At 35.8% G+C, this 19,742-nt stretch overlaps 1 protein-coding gene across 3 annotated transcripts in view; it reads left to right on the top strand.

Annotated features, from left to right (window-relative positions):
* The first annotated feature begins 1,226 nt into the window (after window positions 1-1,226).
* The window catches only part of LOC18051905 (probable LRR receptor-like serine/threonine-protein kinase At1g56140), a 51,478-nt gene continuing 32,962 nt past the window's right edge, over window positions 1,227-19,742 (top strand). The window contains exons 1-24 of one of the 3 annotated variants that reach the window (XM_006448716.2): window positions 1,227-1,628; window positions 10,196-10,385; window positions 10,505-10,576; window positions 10,680-10,751; window positions 10,865-10,936; window positions 11,024-11,095; window positions 11,225-11,296; window positions 11,386-11,457; window positions 11,574-11,645; window positions 11,737-11,808; window positions 11,905-11,976; window positions 12,075-12,146; window positions 12,251-12,316; window positions 12,663-12,725; window positions 12,952-12,996; window positions 14,874-14,935; window positions 15,424-15,803; window positions 15,943-16,138; window positions 16,242-16,403; window positions 16,626-16,744; window positions 16,929-17,139; window positions 17,452-17,698; window positions 17,824-17,974; window positions 18,099-18,855. In XM_006448716.2, the coding sequence (XP_006448779.2) occupies window positions 1,490-1,628; window positions 10,196-10,385; window positions 10,505-10,576; window positions 10,680-10,751; window positions 10,865-10,936; window positions 11,024-11,095; window positions 11,225-11,296; window positions 11,386-11,457; window positions 11,574-11,645; window positions 11,737-11,808; window positions 11,905-11,976; window positions 12,075-12,146; window positions 12,251-12,316; window positions 12,663-12,725; window positions 12,952-12,996; window positions 14,874-14,935; window positions 15,424-15,803; window positions 15,943-16,138; window positions 16,242-16,403; window positions 16,626-16,744; window positions 16,929-17,139; window positions 17,452-17,698; window positions 17,824-17,974; window positions 18,099-18,509 (3,162 nt within the window). In that variant the 5' untranslated portion in view covers window positions 1,227-1,489 and the 3' untranslated portion in view covers window positions 18,510-18,855. Of the gene's footprint in view, window positions 1,629-10,195; window positions 10,386-10,504; window positions 10,577-10,679; window positions 10,752-10,864; window positions 10,937-11,023; window positions 11,096-11,224; window positions 11,297-11,385; window positions 11,458-11,573; window positions 11,646-11,736; window positions 11,809-11,904; window positions 11,977-12,074; window positions 12,147-12,250; window positions 12,317-12,662; window positions 12,726-12,951; window positions 12,997-14,873; window positions 14,936-15,423; window positions 15,804-15,942; window positions 16,139-16,241; window positions 16,404-16,625; window positions 16,745-16,928; window positions 17,140-17,451; window positions 17,699-17,823; window positions 17,975-18,098; window positions 18,856-19,742 lie in introns of those variants that run through there. The other 2 variants (XM_024190450.1, XM_024190449.1) reach the window with 2 other exon arrangements.

Genomic DNA, 19,742 nt, shown 5'->3' with positions numbered 1-19,742 from the left:
AGAAAGAGGTCGATTCTGAAAAAATCAACAGATAATAATAATAATAATAATAATGTTGATGCAGAAATCTGGTCGCCCTTTGCCCGACCAAATTGGATCACCAACGGTTGTATTGATTATGACAAGAAGGTTGCACTCCACAAGCTTTTGCAATTACCCGAGCTCCTTGGACTCAAATGACTTGTCTTCTTCATTTCAGACCTGCGTGCACAGAAACAAATCAGAGGTGCCGGTGGTTTTTCCAGCGCAAACCCTCCGATGCTTAAGTCAGTATGCGGGGTTTACATGAAAACTATATGATTTTTGTTTATGCACGTTAACTGTAATGTGTCTAGAAAAAGTGTATTCGGGATGTTTATGTAGTAATGCGTGATATTAATTTGGCAGAGTTTCCCATTCTTTTTTTCTTTTTTTTTGTGTCCCCTTTTTTCATTGATTTCTCAGCCTTTTATAGGCCGTTATCCCACTTTCTCAGAGTATTTTTCATGCCCGTCATATTCGGGTGATTAAGGGCCTTAATGGGTCTTCAACAACCGAACGTGGGTAAACGTAGGGTCTTGTGTTGGGGCATGACAAAACTGTCGTGTGTTGGTGAGATCATGTCCTCTTTCTTTGAGTGACAAGTACCTGGTCGGTATTCGTTTCTAGTCGGCATGTGCTCCATAAAAAATATACTACCAGGAATCTGCTCGTATCATTCAGTCGGGGAGATTCATCCCTAGGTATGGAATGGGGAGATACCTGCCTAGTATTTTTTATTACTCAACAAATAATAATAATAATAATAATAATAATAAGGGAATAAGTTTAGTTCAACAATCCGTTAATGTAATAGTCGAGGTGGTGCCTCATTGCAAGTATTTTTGTTTAACTTTTAAGAATTTTGTAATAAGAGTACATTAGTTGTCATGTATTATTTTTCTGCAGTATTCTAACTTTTATGTACCACGAATCGCATCCGTATACAGTGTTATGTTGAGTTTGCGTCAATAAACGGGCAGTTGATAACAACAAGATTAGGACGCAATGTACATACACGAGAGTTGAATTTGGTCAATTTCTGATGCACTCGAAGTTTTTTCTTTACACGCATAGCAAAACACCAAAATTTAAAAAAAAAAGCCCGTCAATTGGCTTTTATATATATGGGTATTGCCAATATGTACATGAAAGGATTCGTCAAGCTGCCAACTTTCATCTTTTATATATGATAGGTTACGTATAATTATTGTACCTCTTGTGTCTACCGTTCACCTTTTCTTTCTCTATTTTTTGTTTTTAAAAAACACCTCTTGCCACAGCTTTAAGATGCATTTTTTTTTTTGAACCACTTCGTAAAATGGACGATTGGAAAAAAAATAAGAAAACAAATGTTGACCGACTCTGGCTAGCTTCTCCTTCTATATATTCTTTAACTTCAACAAAACTATGAGAGTATAGATTCAATTATTAGCGTTAAATTCTGTTTATTCTGGGTTTGTAAATCGTGATGAGAGAGAAGATGAATTTTGGAGTGGGATCAGTGAAGCTGCTACTTTCTTCCTGCACACTATTTGCTCATCTCTTCCTGCTAATTGGTTTATCCGACGCTCAAAATAACACCACTACTACGACCGACCCTGCTGAAGGTAAACGTATTCATTTAATTTCTTCCCATTAATTAATTCTCTTGCTAGCTAGCCACCGCCCTGGGGTTTTCTTTTCTTTTTCTTTCTTTATTTTGACATAAATTCATTGTGTGTATGCGTAGTAGCATGATTCTTTTAGAAAACAATTAATTATATATTCAGAGTGAGCTGTAGAAAGTCAGAAGACATTAACAATTAATTTCTCTTTCTTTAACACCTCAATTTAAAATCATCATGGTAGATGATAATTAAGCTTTTAGTGGAGTAAAATAGAGTGAATGCTAATTAAGGAAGAAGACATTAATTGACAGATATTCATCACTGTACTGTTAGGGATGTCAGGTCTATAACTTTTGTTTTAATAAAAATACATATCTCAACATGTTGTGTGATGATGATGATGATCGAACTGATCTTAATTTCATTAACTAAGACTCCATAATGCTTTCATTTTTAAAGCTCTTTTTTTTATATTAAAAATCGTCCAATTTAAAATATATTATATTATCGTACTTTGCCGGTTATCAGGTGTGAGAAAGTATATTTTTCTTCCTCACTATTGTTATCATCATCTCAACCAATGACGTGGGAACATAAATTCCAGGGATGAGATTATTTTAGGCCGCACGCGCATCGCGTGCTCAGATGTCAAAGATTTTTATTTTTTGAATTTGGAAATGAGGACATGTAAAAGTTCAAACCAGTGATGTCATTATCATCACTGTATATATAAAAGATTATTTCATGGAAGCGGCTCCCTTCCATTTAATGTAATGTACAGTTTTCTTTATTGACTCACAGTCAATAAAGAGGACTTTAATGGAAGGTCAAGAAATTTTTATTTCATTAAACGTCAACTTTTGAAAGATCGCGTACTTTGACATCAACGATTATAAGCCCAATTTAATATTATAGTTGGACAATTATATTTAAAAAATTGTAATAATATTTGATAAGTATTAATTATTATAATATGAAAGTTGAGTTAACTTAATTTTATATTTAAATGATAAAAAATTTATAATATTTATATTATTTTTGTTAAAATTATTATATAAAAATTATATTTATTACATAATTATATTTTATCATTATATTTTTTTACAACAATTATAGTTTAAAAATTACAGTATTTAATATCAAATAAGGTCTATTTAATTACAATTATTCATCCTAATATCATCAATACAATGCAAGGATATAGGAATTAGGAGCTGAACTGAAGTTTTTGATGAGGATTGAATATTATTTCAAATTTTGTTTTTTTTAATTTCTCTTACCTAATAACAATTGATTCCGTGCTTAACAAAAATTTAGTTTAATACATAATGCTTGTACAAACATATTTGATTCAATTTGGTCCAACAAGAGATATTATTCTTTGACTTAGACTAAAATGTTATATTTGTATAATTCTTAAAAAAACAATGGCGGTCCTTTTTTAACTTCAAAAGTTTGGAAGTAATTGTGCAATTTTATTTTTTTTTTAAATCAAATATTTCACATTATTATCTGCTTTAGATTTCAAACAAATGTGGCTACAGAATAGAGATGAGAATTACTCTTAGATAAAGACCCTTAACTACTTCAACGATTTCTTCGTCTACTGGGGTCACTTTTTTTTTTCCTCAAAATAATAATTATAATGATTGAAAATTTTATGATTGAGATATATCATAGACATATACTAAAACTAAGGATTATTTTCACTGGCCGGTTGCAAGCCCCTATCAGTCAAGCATGTAGGTCCTCATTAATAAATGAGTTGTAATGATTCGATGTGATAGAAAAAAGAGTGATTCTCTTTAAAAAAAAAAAATCAACTATGCGATAACTTAATTAATTTAGAGGTAGGTCTGGGGTGGACATTTTACCCGACCCGATAAATTTCGGGTTAGGGTCGGATCGGGTCGGGATCGAAACCCGATCGGTTTGAAATTTACAAACCCGATCGGGTTGTGATCGGTTCGGGTCAAACCCGACCCGATCCGAATACCCGATCGGGTTCTTAAAAAAAAAAAAAAACGTACTGACCCGAATTGATCTGATTTCAACCGACCCGAACTGACCCGAACTGACCCTATTTCAACCGACCCGAATTGATCCAAATTGACCCGAACTGACCCAAATTGACCCGAATTGACCCGAACTAACCCAAATTGACCCGAACTCAATTCTACCCATTTTAAATCCAACCCGAACATAACCCGAATTAATGACCCGACCCGAACCGACCCGAACTATGTTCGGGTCGGGTCATTAATTCGGGTTATGTTCGGATTGTTCCTTGTCTAACCCGAACAACCTAAAACCCGATCGGGTTGACCCGAACCCGACCCGAACCCGATTTTGCCCACCCCTAGTCTGAATCTTGGCATTCTTTGCTAGAAACTCTTAATTTAATTCTTATCGAATATGTTAATTAAGTGTATCATTTTACATCGAACACGAAGGAATTCAAAATCTTCAAATTTAAAATTCGTCCGACATTGACACCGGACACAATAGATGAGAAAGCACAACGTCACACACTCAAGAAATCACAAGCTCACCACCACAGCAAACAACAAAAGGATACAGAAAATATTCACAAATTTGACACCGGACACAATAGATGAGAAAGCACAACGTCACACACTCAAGAAATCACAAGCTCACCACCACAACAAACAACAAAATGATACAGAAAATATTCACCATCTAAAGTTGTTAAGCTAAGGATACGGAGTTTAAAACACTCACCACTCAATGGAATCCACCAAAGAGATACATAGTTTGATAATAGCTCAAAGTTCATTTAATTTCCAAAATTAATCTCCATCATTTGGTTACAATTACATAAGTTTAAATAACTTTCTTGGAACAATCCTCCAAGCATAGATTTACTACAAAGAAACCCTTCAAATAACTTGACTTTAAAGACCAACATTAAAGCTAGACATTAATAAAACATTGGTATGCTTAAAACACAACAAAGAACATTAAAAAAAAATCCAAGTCCCGAAATATTCTTCTTTAACTCAAAACTGAACAGTCTGCACTTAACTGATCATAACTTACTATAGAAAACTCCAAATTTAGATTAGTAAAATTCATTGGAAAGCTAACAGAAATATCTTTCCAATGATGCATGGCTCGAAAATTAATTCGATCTCATGCAGTACAATTTAATTCCAAAAGATGCCCCTTCTGCACAGAAATTATGCTCACTTGATTAATGTAAGAACTTGAGCTGCACTTGGTATAACTTGATTACCAAATATTTCAAACACTCCTGTGTTAATCTCCCCTAGTTGAAAAAAATTCGACCTCAAGTTTTGATCATTTTCTTCATGATAAGGAGACAAGTCTGATATGTTGAACGTTGACGAAACACCATAGCCATCTGGTAGCTCAATCTTGTAAGCATTATCACCAATGTGTTGCAACACTTTAAATGGTCCATTAGCCCTTGGTCTAAGCTTAGCAAATTTCCCAGGTGGAAAAAGATCTTTTCTAAGATGAACCCAAACCAAATCTCCTTCTTGAAACTTAACATGTTTTCGATGCTTGTCTGCAAATTTTTTATACTTCTCATTTTGCTTCAATATTCTATCTCGAACTTGTTCATGCATCTTCTTGATACTTTTAGAGCGTTCTTCAGCCTCCCCACTAAATTGATGATCAGTCAAAAGTGGAGCCAAATCCAAAGGACTGATTGGATTCTTGCCATAAACTACTTCAAAGGGACTTGAACCAGTAGTTTGATGTATGGAGTGGTTGTAAGCAAATTCAATCTGAGGCAAAATAAGATCCCATTGTCACTTTAGTCTGACCGTCAGTTTGAGGATGATGAAAAGAGCTGAATTTAAGAGTAGTTCCCAACTTCTTCAAAAGAGTACGCCAAAAGTGACTCAAAAACTTTGAATCCCGATCAGAGACAATGGTTTTCGAAATTCCATGTAGCTTCACAATCTCCTTGAAGTACAAATCAGCCACATGAGAGGCATCCAATGTCTTGTTACACGGAATAAAATGAGCCATTTTTGAGAATCGGTCAACCACTACCATGACAGAGTCTTTGTTTCTTTGAGTTCTTGGCAACCCAACAACAAAGTCTAGACTAACATCTTCCTAAGGAGCTTCAGGGACTGGTAAAGGATTGTATAGGCCTGTGTTTTGACCATGAGCTTCGGCAATATGATAGATTTTACACCTCTGCACATGATGCACAACATCTTTATCCATCTTTGGCCAATAGAAATTACCTTGCAAGCAGGCTAACGTCTTATCCCTTCCAAAGTGACCTTCAACAGCACTGCCATGTGCCTCCATGATAATAGATTCCCGCAAAGAACACTGAGGAATACATAAACGATTCCCTTTGAAAAGAAAGCCATCATGCAATTGGTACTGATCATATGATCCATTCTCACATTCTCTCTAAATCCTGCCAAAGAAAGAATCATCCTTGTATAGCTCTTTTAAAATTTCAAAGCCTACAACCTTCACTTGCATAGAAGAAAGCAATGAATGTTTTCGGCTTAAAGCATCAGCCACAATATTCTGAGCACCCGATTTATGCTTGATGGTAAAATTGTAAGCTTGAAGAAATTCCACCCATCCGACATGTTTTCTACTAAGCTTCTGCTGACTATTGATAAACTTTAGTGCTTCATGGTCGGAGAAGAGAATAAATGGCCTTGAAAGCAAATATGGACTCCAATGGTTCAAAACTCGGCAAATAGCATATAATTTTTTGTCATAAGTTGAGTACTTTCTGCGGGAGTCATTCAATTTTTCACTAAAGAAAGCGACTGGTTTCCTTTCTTGGTTGAGTACAGCACCAATTCCAGTATTAGAGGCATCACACTCAACTTCAAACACCTTGCTGAAATCTGGAAGTGAAAAGAACAGGCGCTTCAGTCACCTTTCTCTTGATGATGTCAAAACTCTCTTGTGCCTCCTTGGTCCATTTGAAACCTTCTCCTTTCAAGCATTCAGTTACTGGAGCAACAATTGTACTGAACCCTCTGATAAATCGTCGATAAAAGGAAGTAAGACCATGAAAACTTCGGATGTCATGTAACGACTTAGGAATTGGCCAACTCAAAATGGCCTCCACCTTGCTTGGATCCATTTTAATTCCATTTTTCGATACAACATAACCCAAAAAGACAAGGCTATCAGTGAGGAACCTGCACTTTTTCAAGTTGACATAAAGCTTTTGATTTCTCAAAATCTCGAAGACTTGGCGAAGATGCTCCAAGTGTTATTTTTCATTTTAGCTGTACACAAGGACGTCATCAAAATAAACAACAACAAATCTACCAATCAAAGGCTTAAAAACGTGATTTATCAGCCGCATGAAAGTGCTTGGGGCATTAGATAGACCAAATGGCATAACCATCCATTCATAAAGTCCATCCCTCGTTTTGAAGGTCGTTTTCCATTCGTCACCAGGTCTCATTCTGATTTGATGATAGCCACTTCGAAGATCGATCTTAGAAAAGATTGTAGCACCATAGAGCTGGTCTAGAAGATCGTCAAGGCGTGGAATAGGGAAACGATAATCAATCGTTATCTTATTCACTGCTCTACTGTCAACACATATACGCCAAAACCCATATTTCTTTGGTACCAATAAGGCAGGAACAACACAAGGACTTTTACTATCTCTCACCAACCATTTCCTTATAAGCTCTTCAACTTGCCTCTGTAATTCTTCGTGCTCCTTTGGATTCATTCGATAAGCCGCTTTATTTGGTAGTACAGAACCCAAAATAAGATCAATGCAATGTTGAATGTCTCTCATGGGAGGAAGGCCATGTGGTAATTCTTCTGGAACAACATTTGAGAATTCTTCAAGCAAATACTTCATAATCAGAGGCGGCTCATTGCTATCTTCATTTTCCTCAAACACCACCAGCACGTAAACTTCACTACCCATTTCAAATTCTTTTTTACAATCTGAAACATTCAGCAAATTGTTTTCCACTCATTTGATAGGTTTGGAACTTTTCTCTACCTTTGAAGGACCCAGAATGACTTTACTTTCATCTTTAATGAAAGTATAAGTATTCCTATAACCATCATGAACAACCCTTCTATCGTACTGCCAATGACGACCTAAAAGCAAGTGACATGCATCCATAGGGACAACATCGCACCAAACTTCATCTTTATATTTATTCCCAATAGAAAATGAAATAAGGCAACGTGTGTTTACCTCAATCTCATTTCCCTTTTTAAGCCAAGAAAGTTTATAAAGCTGAGGATGCTGCTCCGTTTTGAGCTTCAACTTCTTCACCATTTCAGTTGCTACTACATTCTCAAAACTGCCACTATCAATAATGACATTACATATCTTTCCATGACAAGTGCATCTGGTGTGAAAGATATTCTTTCTCAGCCAATCTTCCCCATCTTCACAAACAATACTCAAACTCTTTTGAATAACTAGAGAGTTTCCATCATCAGCATATGTAACTTCTCCATCTTCAACATCCTTTTCGACACTAGGATTCTCATGATCTTCCGCATCTTCATCATCACTTTCCTCTTTAACAAGGGCAACCACTCTACGATTAGGACACTCAGAAGCAATGTGCCCATAACCATGGCATTTAAAACATTGACGAGAACTAGCATTCGAACCACTTGCTCGCTGTTTAGATCTTTCCCCAATATCATTCCTCGTAATTTTCTTTGCAGTAGAATTCGAACCAGAATTATGCTTAGAAACGGAGTCACTCCCTCGATTAACATCACGAACTGTGAACCGAATACCCCCACCACGAGCATCCTTTTGTTGTTTTTCCACCTTAAGAGCAAACATGCATACATCACTATAAGTCCAATATGGTTGGAACTGGACCACATTACCAATCTCAGGTTTCAAACCACCCAAATAGCGTGCGATCGTATGCTCTTCCGCCTCTACCAAATCACACTTCATCATTAGGTTGTCGAACTCTGTTGCATAGTCTTCCACTGACAATTCATTTTGCCTGAAGTTGTGGAACTTAAGGTAGATATCTTGCCTGTAGTTATCGGGCAAAAACTTTCTCTTAAGCTCTTTTTCATTTTCTCCCAAGTAATAATTTTCCTCCGTCCCTCTCGTTCCCTTTGCCTCTTAAGATTTTCCCACCATAAAGAAGCATACTTTTTAAGTTTAATGGCAATGAGTTTCACTTTGTGATCTTCAGGCACATCTCTGTATTCAAAAATGCATTCAACAGTATTAAGCCAATAAAAAAACTCTTCTGGTTGCATTCTTCCTTCAAATTCAGGAATTTCGACCTTGAAGTCAAAAGGCTGATAAGAATCGCGACGCCTATGAATTTGAGAATGAGAAGAAAATTCACTATTAGAGCTTTGTTCCTGATGAAAGGGATTATAATCTACTCCGTCATTGATTGAGCCTTCTTCTTCCGAACTACCATTAGGAGCAGCTTCTCGAGTTCCTTTAAGGTGTTGTAATCGTTGCTGAAGTTGTTCTACTTGTCTTCTAAGATCATTCCTTTCTATATCACCCAAGTCCCTCTCACGAACAGGAGGCTCTGCAACTCTTGCATTACGCCGACGTCGTTGAGCCATAAATTTTCAGAACCTGGCTCTGATACCAAATTTGACACCGGACACAATAGATGAGAAAGCACAACGTCACACACTCAAGAAATCACAAGCTCACCACCACAGCAAACAACAAAAGGATACAGAAAATATTCACAAATTTGACACCGGACACAATAGATGAGAAAGCACAACGTCACACACTCAAGAAATCACAAACTCACCACCACAACAAACAACAAAAGGATATAGAAAATATTCACCACCTAAAGTTGTTAAGCTAAGGATACGGAGCTTAAAACACTCACCACTCAATGGAATCCACCAAAGAGATACAGAGTTTGATAATAGCTCAAAGTTCATTCAATTTCCAAAATTAATCTCCATCATTTGGTTACAACTACATAAGTTTAAATAACTTTCTTGGAACAATCCTCCAAGCATAGATTTACTACAAAGAAACCCTTCAAATAACTTGACTTTAAAGACCAACATTAAAGCTAGACATTAATAAAACATTGGTATGCTTAAAACACAACAAAGAACATTAAAAAAAATTCAAGTCCCGAAATATTCTTCTTGACTCAAAACTGAACAGTCTGCACTTAACTGATCATAACTTACTGTAGAAAACTCCAAATTTAGATTAGTAAAATTCATTGGAAAGCTAACAGAAATATCCAAAAATATCTTTCCAATGATGTATGGCTCGAAAATTAATTCGATCTCATGCAGTACAGTTTAATTCCAAAGCCCCTTCTGCATAGAAATTATGCTCACTTGATTAATGTAAGAACTTGAGCTGCACTTGGTATAACTTGATTACCAAATATTTCAAACACTCCTGTGTTAGACATATTCACCGTTTAATTCATAATAAAAAACGGATTTAGATTTTATATATCATCATATCCAGAGTGCATTAATCTTAAGTAATGATTTTATGAAATTAAATTATATCATTTGGTAACAAAGCTACCATGCATGCATGCATGCATGTGTTTGATGAGCAGTCAGGGCATTGAACTCAATACTGCAGCAATGGGATGCACCGGCGGTGCGATTATGGAACATAAGTGGAAACCCATGCAGTGGATCTGCGCTCAATGCAACTGATTCTGCATTTGAGAGCCCGGATAACAATCCTGCCATAGTTTGTGACTGTACCTTTGACAATGGTGCTACTTGCCACATTACTAAACTGTAATGCTCTCTTAATATATCTCTGCGCTTGTTAATTAATAATAATTTCTAAAATGGTTGATGCAGCTGCAGTCTAATGGTTTGGTTTGTTTTATTTTTATTTTTATTTTTTTTCACAGGAGAGTATATGCACTAAACAAAAAGGGGGTGATTCCTGAAGAACTAGTAACTTTGCAATACCTGACATTTCTGTATGGATTTTTCACTCAGATATTTTATCTGTCATTCAGATTGTATGCATAAATCAAATTTACGTAATCATCACGATTAACAACTTCTCTTTGAATTTTGTAGGAAAATTGATCGAAATTTCTTCACTGGCCCCTTGCCTTCATTTATTGGAAATTTATCTCGACTGACGCTTCTGTGAGTATTGAAATTGGCTTTTTCTAATATTCTCTGATTTGATTTTTGGATTGGGCTGCAAATTCTTTATTCTTTGTGTGTTGTCTAATGAAGTGTTACATTTTTGTGTACAGGTCACTTGCCCACAATGTATTCTCGGGGCCTGTCCCCAGGGAGTTGGGAAATCTTAAGGAGTTAAATCTTCTGTAAGATAGGCATTTCTTTTTTAAGTTTTTTTAATTCTTCTTCTTATTCTTCTTTTAAATCAGTGTATAATTTTTAATCAATTACAGTTCTCTTGCGAACAACAATTTCTCAGGAGCACTCCCTCCAGAAATTGGCAACTTAGCCAAACTTGAGGAACTGTAGGTTCTAAACTTCCCTCTCTTTTTATATATTTGATCATTATCATTTTTTTTTTCCTTTTTTTTCTAAAGTATACAAAGTCGCAGGTTTATGAAACTTAAGTGATTTTCAATTGATAAATTCAACAGTTACATCGACAGTTCTGGAGCCAGTGGTGAAATTCCCTCCACATTTGCTAAACTTCGCAATATGCAAATTCTGTAAGCGAAGTTTTTTACACATGCCGTTTTGTTTCTCCTCCTGTATCAAGATTATGCTGCATAAATTTGATTAATTTGTTAAATTTCAGGCGGGCATCAGATGCACATTTTACAGGCAAATTACCCGACTTCATTGGCAATTGGACTAAGCTCAAGGCCCTGTATGCTTTGAAGAACTCCTTGACTATATTCAATATCTGTGTTCTGTGTAGGGCATTAAAGATTTTGCTTGGCTTCTGATAGTTTTGCTAACATGTTTGTCAAAATGTTGCTGTAGGAGACTTCAAGGGAATTCTTTTCAAGGTCCTATTCCATCCAGTTTGTCTAAGTTGGCTTCATTAGAATCCTTGTGAGTAAATCTTTTTCTAACAATCTCTCGGTCACTCATTCTCTCTTTGGAAGAATGAATCATATCCGTGCTAGTTGAATTGATTCTGCAGAAGAATCAGCGATATATATTTTGTGAGTTCATCTCTTGATTTCGTTATGAGTTTGAAGAACTTAAAGGACTTGTAAGTATACTTCCTCTATATTTCATCGTGTTTAGCAGCCTTTTCATTTTGACACTGATTAGTGATCAGTTGGTTTTTTGTTCTTCTGCTTCATAGGTCCCTGAGAAATGCTCTGATCACTGGTACCATTCCATCTGGAATTGGAGAGCTTCAAAACTTGCAGACATTGTAAGTCGATATTAAGAAATAAATTATAGAGTGCGACTTTTTTTTTTTTTTTTTTTTGATATATATTTTTCCTCAAAATTTTCATCTATATTCTGCAGGGACTTGAGTTTCAACAACTTAACAGGCCAAATCCCAAGAACTTTGTTCAACATCGATTCTCTTAATTACTTGTAAATTCTTTGAAGCTTTCCTCCATCAATTCAAGATTTTTACTTTCGGACTTCGGTCATTGTTTCGTTATTGCTGATGCTCCTCACACTGCTTCACTGGCCAGGTTTCTTGGAAACAATAGTTTGTCAGGAACACTTCCTACTCAAAAAAGTGAAAACCTTCAAAATATGTAAGCTTTGGTTCAGCTTTCTGATTTATTGAAAGAAAACTTGTAGAAATTCATCCATATGCTTGTTCCTCAATATGACCTTATATCTACACATAAACACTGATTTTCTCTTCGGTACTTGCAATTCAAACCATAAGAATATACGTTGCCCGTTTCAATTTGAAAGTGTTGTAGATTTAGGCCAGTGATTATCATCTTTCATGCATGCATCGGTTGTGACTTTTGGCTTCTTTCTCTGGCAACCAATCAATAAACTGAGCCAGTTTTTTCCTTTGTCTTACAAATATATGCATTGGTTCATATGTTCGAACTCGTTTACTGGTGCTTAACATAATGTTTCCTGCAGAGATTTATCTTACAATCATCTATCAGGACCTTTTCCATCGTGGGTGACTTCAAATTTACAAATGTATGTCTCTTAAACTATGATAATGCTCTGTTCATCTTCATTTTCTAGAGTTGCCTGTATTGGACTTTAGACCTTGTCAAGCTCATTGCCATACAAAATCAATGGTCCTAGTTTTTTTACCTTTATCATTTTACTGTAACAGTTGTATGAGAATTTCATGAAGTCTCTTGCCCTTGCATCTCTGTCCAATACTTTGACAATTAACGGTTTGCATTGACCTGCACAGGAATCTGGTAGTGAACAACTTCACATTTGACGGGTCAAACATCAGGTGAGTTTTGGTCCTTCAATTTTCTTTTAGTCATGTTAACAGCTGTTAGGAAATATGCCTTTTTTTTTTAATAAGGATTTGAAAATTATGATATTTTCTAGTTTTTTCTTATTTAGTAATTTTTTTATTTAAGAGGATTCTTATTTAAGAAATAAGTAATTTTGCTTTTCGAACTTAACTTATTCAATGAGAAATATAACTAGTATAAGGAAACGAATACTTCTCTTACAAGAAATAATTACTATATATAGGGAGGTTGGGGTCACTTGTTTGTATAACAAAATAACAAGTTCTCTACAAGTAGACAGTTTCTAGTGTGAGAGAAACAATAAATTTATTGAGAGACTAGATGTTGGTGGAATTTTGGGTGTGAGAAAAAATATTAGAGTGATTGTAATAATTTTTACATAATAGATTTTTTTATTGTCGTCCTTGGTGACCGTGGTTTTTCTCTAATATATGGATTTTCTACATAAATTCTTGTGTTGTGCAATTGATTTTATTCTCCATCTATTTTTCTGTTTATTATCTGTTTGATATCTTTACTTGCAACATCTTGGGTGGGATTAAAATTTCTTAACAAGTGATATCAGAGCTAAGATTGTGACTTAGAGCTAATATATTAGTAATAAGGTTTTCAAAACCTATGAAGGGAGAAATACAAAAGTCTTATGGAAGAATCAATTTTGGCTTGTGGCAAATCAAGTCAAGGGTATATTAATTCAATTTGGTTACACAAGAAAAGTAAAGGTGATGTAGGTCTTATTCCCATTGGTGGAAACTAGTGAAGATGTGTAGATAATCAAGGCACCTTAAGCAAGTTGGACAAATAACTCTAATCCAGTAGATGAAGATACTGATAATTTCAACTAGTTGTATGTCTCTTTTCTCCAAAGAGACTGATTTATGCTTTTTAGTGTGTCATGAAAGAGGATGTACTACTGCTAGTAGGTCCACAAGATTTATATATAAGACAATGGTTTGACATTTATGTAAGGTGTGTGGTGGAATTTTTATATTGATGGCTGTGACTCTTAAGGAAGCCAAATATGAGAGTGATTATTTTTAGCAAGGCAATCGACATGTGCCGAATATGGGTACTTTGGATAAGATGGAGTATTAAGATTCTCAATATAAATAATTATAGCTGTTGAACAGAGAATAAGATTTTACCCATGATGGAGTGAATCTCATAAACCCTATTTGAGTATGGTTTTGGTGGAGCAAAGAAGGTGGTGACTACATGGTTGTGTAGATTCACGGTGGATCATGTTTTGTCGCAAAATTGAAAACTCACCAAGATGACGATTGTTAGGAAATATATCTCTTTTTTCAATAAGGATTTTTAAATCCTAAATTAGGATATTTCCTAGGCTTTTCTTATGTAGTTGTTTTCTTATTCAAGAGAATTTCTATTTATGTCATGGGTAATTTTTCTTCAATGAGGAATATAACTAGTATAAGGAAAGGAATATTTCTCCTACAATAAATAATTACTATATATAAGGAGGTTGAGTTCACTTATTTGCATACTATAACAATTAGTTCTCTTTAAGTAGACAGCTTCTATTGCGAGAGAAACAATAGGTTTATTAAAAGATTGGGTGTTATTAGAGTTTTGGGTGCAAGAAAAAAAATATTTGTGTGATTGTAATAATTTTTCATTTAATGGATTTTTCTCTCGTCGTCTTTGGCGGCCATGGTTTTTCTTCAGTACAAGAGTTTTCCACGTAAATTTTTATGTTGTGTGATTGATTTTATTTACCATCTATTTTTTTACTTATTATTTTTTTGATATTTTTTATTACAAGATCTTGGGTGAGATAAAATTCCCTAAATACACGTAATGTGAACTAATTGTTCTCTGTGCTTGCAAGTGTCTTTCCAGGATTGCACTGCCTTCAAAGGAACTTCCCGTGCAATAGAAATGCTCCGCGATGTAAGCTGTCTTCTCTCTGATGTCAGCAATATTAAATTTTCATAAGTGATTGTAGTTCCACATTTAGAAGAAAGAATGCTTGTTTAACTATACTTCTGTGTTATGCTTCTAAGTTATGTAAGGAATATGCTAGTGAGTTGCTGAGTAAAAAAATTTAATAAGAGCAACCAGTAGTACAGAAGTTTTAAATTTGACTTGAAGTAGCAGGGTTGCAAGTGGGGAAAATTTTTTTTACCACCGCCAGTCGAAATTTTAGAATTGTTACATTATAAATTTGGTGTCTTAACAATCTTAACTTTAAAAAGTTTTGATGTAATAAAGTGAGTTTGCATGTAATGAGAACTGGAAAAGATTTGTAAAGTGCTGGATGCGTAATGATAAGGAACATTGACCTGAATGGCTTCTCATTACCCAGATATTGACCTTTATGCATTTGATGTCGGACTTCAGTCTGAAAATAGCGAGCGCTTTTGTCTTTGCATTTGCAGATGCAAACTTCTCAATCAAATGTGGTGGTCCACAAATGAGAGCGGATAACATAGTGTACGAGGCTGATAACTCCTCTCTTTCCACATCGTCCTATGTTGTGACCAATACAGAAAAATGGGCAGTGAGTAACGTGGGTATGTTTAATGAAAAAGAAAATCCAGCCTATGTGCTAAATACTCTAGCACAAATGACTGGCACCAGGACCCCAGAGCTTTATCAGACGTCAAGGATATCCCCCGGATCACTTAGGTACTATGGCCTGGGTCTTGAGAATGGACCTTATAAGGTAAGCTTGTTATTTGCAGAAGCAAGTATTCTTGATCGAAGCACAGAAAGGTGGGAGAGTCTTGGAACGCGTGTTTTTGATATCTATATTCAGGTAAACATATGACCTGAACCAAAAATTTGGAGCTGGAGATCATGCGATTCCAAAATTACAACTCTCTCTTTTTTCTTTTTTCTATTTTTTCAAGTACATTGAGAAATAATAATTCTATCTCTAATCATCGATCTTCTAGGGAACTCTCCGGTGGAAGGATTTTGACATATCAAAGGAGGCGGGAGGGCCTAACAGAGCTATTATAAAGAATTTCAATGCCGCTGTGTCAGAAAACCATCTTGAAATTCACCTATTATGGGCTGGTAAAGGGACCTGCTGCGTACCTACTCAAGGTGATTATGGACCAGCAATTTCAGCTCTCAGTGCCGTTTCAGGTAAAGCATATGATTCCTGTGAATCTTCATTTAAGATGGAATATAATAAATAAAATGGCTTACATGCTTCTTTGCTCCTAATAACTGAGTTTTTACTTCTCAGCTTTCAAACCATCTGTAAGTGGATTACCCCCAGGTACTCCGGGGAATAAGAACCACACAGGAATGATTGTTGGTATTGCAGTACCTCTTGGAATTTTGGGCTTGATAGTGATATCTATAGTGTTCTACATGCGGAGAAAAAAAGACAACGATGATGAGGAAGGTAATAAGAGTCCATTGACAATTTAACAATATGTAATAGTAGTTGTAGCAAGCTTGTTCATGAAACTCAATGAATTTGTAATTTGATATTGGTAAATGTTCTGCTTAATTCATCTTTTGTCATATAAATCCTTCATTATTTGGGGATCTTGATATCCGCAAACCGTTGTGGTATCCCATCCTATGCTATTGTCCCTAATTTTTGTCTTGGTTGAGCCCGCAGTGCTAGTTGGGATAGAATCTAAACCAAACACTTTCAGCTATGCTGAGTTGAGATCTGCAACAAAAGATTTTGACCCATCAAACAAGCTTGGAGAGGGAGGATATGGACCTGTGTACAAGGTAACTATATATATATTAAGATTACAGCCAATTGACAGTTTTCTTGCACGCTGGCTTTGCCATGTAGTACTTTTAATCCGTGATCATAGCCTGACATTGCAACTAGAAAACTTAGTTGATGCTTTCCAATTTTCACTGGGATATAGTGGATATTTTTCAAATTGCTAAATGTTGCACTTGACAGGGTACTCTATCTGACGGAAGAGTAATAGCTGTGAAGCAACTTTCAATAGCATCTCACCAAGGGAAGAATCAATTTGTAAATGAGATTACAACCATATCTGCAGTGCAACATCGCAGTCTTGTGAGATTGTATGGATTCTGCATTGAAGGAGCCAGGCGCCTCCTTGTTTATGAGTATCTTGAAAACAAAAGCCTCGATCAAGTATTGTTCGGTATGATAATCAATTCATCTTACTACTAATAAGTAGTAGAAAATAGCGCAAACACCATGTTTTAGCTTGGTTGCTGAGGCAAAGAATTCAAAGAAGAAAGTGCTGAGTCACCGACTTTTGGAAATTGCATGATCTATTTTGTAATCTTAAATCCAAAATCTATTGTTTAGACAATGTCCATAACTGCAAATTAGCCACAATCACTATCCTAAAGCTGATTGACAATGTCTCAGTGAGATCTCATGCAGATAAATTATCCTAGAGTTATCAATTTTGTCCTTCTGTAACTCCATAAATTTCTAACCACTGCAGCCAACATTTCTGCAGGAGACAATGAATTGCATCTGGATTGGCCTACCAGGTTCAGCATATGCTTGGGAACAGCAAGAGGGCTGGCTTATCTTCACGAAGATTCCAGGCCCAGGATTGTACATCGAGATGTCAAAGCAAGTAATATTTTACTTGATGCAGAGCTCTGCCCCAAGATATCGGATTTTGGATTGGCAAAGCTGTATGATGACAAGAAAACCCACATCAGCACAAGAGTTGCAGGGACCGTGTAATCTCCTTTAACATTTCTTCTTACCATTCTTCCAAAAATGATAATTCCATACAGGCCTTATCTTCCAATTTTTGGATACAATGGAGTTTGGAGATTTTGATCGGTAACTATTGATCTTGTAGTGGCTATTTGGCACCGGAGTATGCAATGCGCGGACACTTGACAGAGAAGGCCGATGTTTTCAGTTTTGGCGTTGTTGCGTTGGAGATCATCAGTGGAAGAGCAAACTCCGACAACAGCTTGGATACGGAAAAGATTTATCTTCTCGAATGGGTGAAGAAAATAATCTTGAACTTCATTCTGCATTCTTTCCTTTCTTATATCTGCATTGTTCTGGTTAAAGGAAAGTTAATTCTTTAAATCTTTAACTGAATTATTGTCTATATGATGTTTCTAGGCCTGGAATCTCCATGAAAATAATCAAAGTTTGGGGCTTGTAGATCCTACATTAACAGAGTTTAACGACATGGAAGCTCTTCGAGTGATAGGAGTAGCTCTCTTGTGCACTCAAGCATCGCCAATGATGAGGCCACCAATGTCACGCGTTGTGGCCATGCTTGCTGGGGATATAGAAGTTGGCTCGGTTATTTCAAAGCCAAGTTATTTGACAGATTGGGATTTTAAAGATATAACAGCAAGCTTTTTGAAAGAAGACACGCCAACGCCTTCATCATCTATTAAAAGACGTAACAGCAAGGAGAAAAGCCAAAGAGAAAATCCAGTTGATGATCACAGTGAAGGAACTGATGCATTAGTCTCCCCGGTAAATGTCACACAGCTAACTGATATTTTAGCAGAAGGGAGGTGAGAAATAATTTTGTCGCGTCGCGGCTATGATCCACTATTTGCCAGCTTCTGAAACAAAAGCAGCCTTGTGCCGGTGGAATGATCTGCTTCTTATGGTGCCTTAAATTTCTCCCGTCGAGCTATTTCTAGCAATTACAGTACATGCATATGTGCAGCACGAAATACTGTTCTATGACGACGAGTGGCAGGCAACATTCTCGAAGTTCATTAAAAACTTCTGATTTTGGGAAGACATCAATGCACGTAAATAAAATGAAACAAGTCCTCAAAATAATAAACAAAATGTATTTGTAGACCGTTAATTACCCTTATTAATGTATTGAGGTAACAAGCATGTTGTATTATTATTCTTCATCTTTCCATCTTCTTTTTCGCTTCATTTTCCAGTACACTGGTTTAAAAATTATGAAATCATAGCTTTCAGTTAAAAGTTAGTTTAGATAGAAAATGGGTCGGCTGATTAGAGGACTTTGGCACATGTTGAATCCGAACACCATGAGAAGGCTCCATACATTGAACTCTATAGAGTCTTTTTTTTTTTTTTTTAAACAAGAATGAACAAAATACTATACCTTTATAATTGCGGGATGAATAGCCATCTCAATATTTATTTAACCTTGTTTTGTATTAGGAGAATTATTTAACTGGCCCAACAATAAAAGTAACCGTTAGAGCTTGAACGTTAAGCCAACCGTTAAGAAAGAAACATGTTCTTAAAAGAAGAGAGAATCCGAAACCTCCGTATCATCGTCATCATCATCATCATAGTTCATTCATAGCTCTCTCTCATTCTCTTATTCTTATATAAACCTCTCTTCTGCTGCGATTTCTGATCATCAAATCAAATAAAGATGGGTATGGTGGTGGTGATATCATTCCGTTGATGTTGTTCAGCCTATTGCTTGGATTTGGGTGCTTTTACTTGGGAAGAGCTAGAGGAAGACAAGATATCAGAACCAATCCACAAGTTTTTGGGGTGCCAGCGCCTCCGCCAGAGTTAGAAGAACGAAAATATTGTTTGGCAACAGAGAAAATCAGTGAGAAAATTAGAACTGAATCTAAGGGTTTTCTAGAACATCATTTTCATTAATCACGTTATTAATAATATGTACAATGCTGTTGCTATTTATACTAAGCTGAAGCTCAACTCAGATAGTTGTAATTAGCTACAGCTAATTAACTAATTCTAGCAACTAATCATAACAGCTTAAGCTAATTAACACATGCACAACTA

Source organism: Citrus clementina, unplaced genomic scaffold, assembly GCF_000493195.1.
Source record: "Citrus clementina cultivar Clemenules unplaced genomic scaffold, Citrus_clementina_v1.0 scaffold_2, whole genome shotgun sequence".
In the NCBI taxonomy this organism is placed as follows: domain Eukaryota; kingdom Viridiplantae; phylum Streptophyta; class Magnoliopsida; order Sapindales; family Rutaceae; genus Citrus; species Citrus x clementina.
This window is presented reverse-complemented; position numbering and strand designations above follow the sequence as displayed.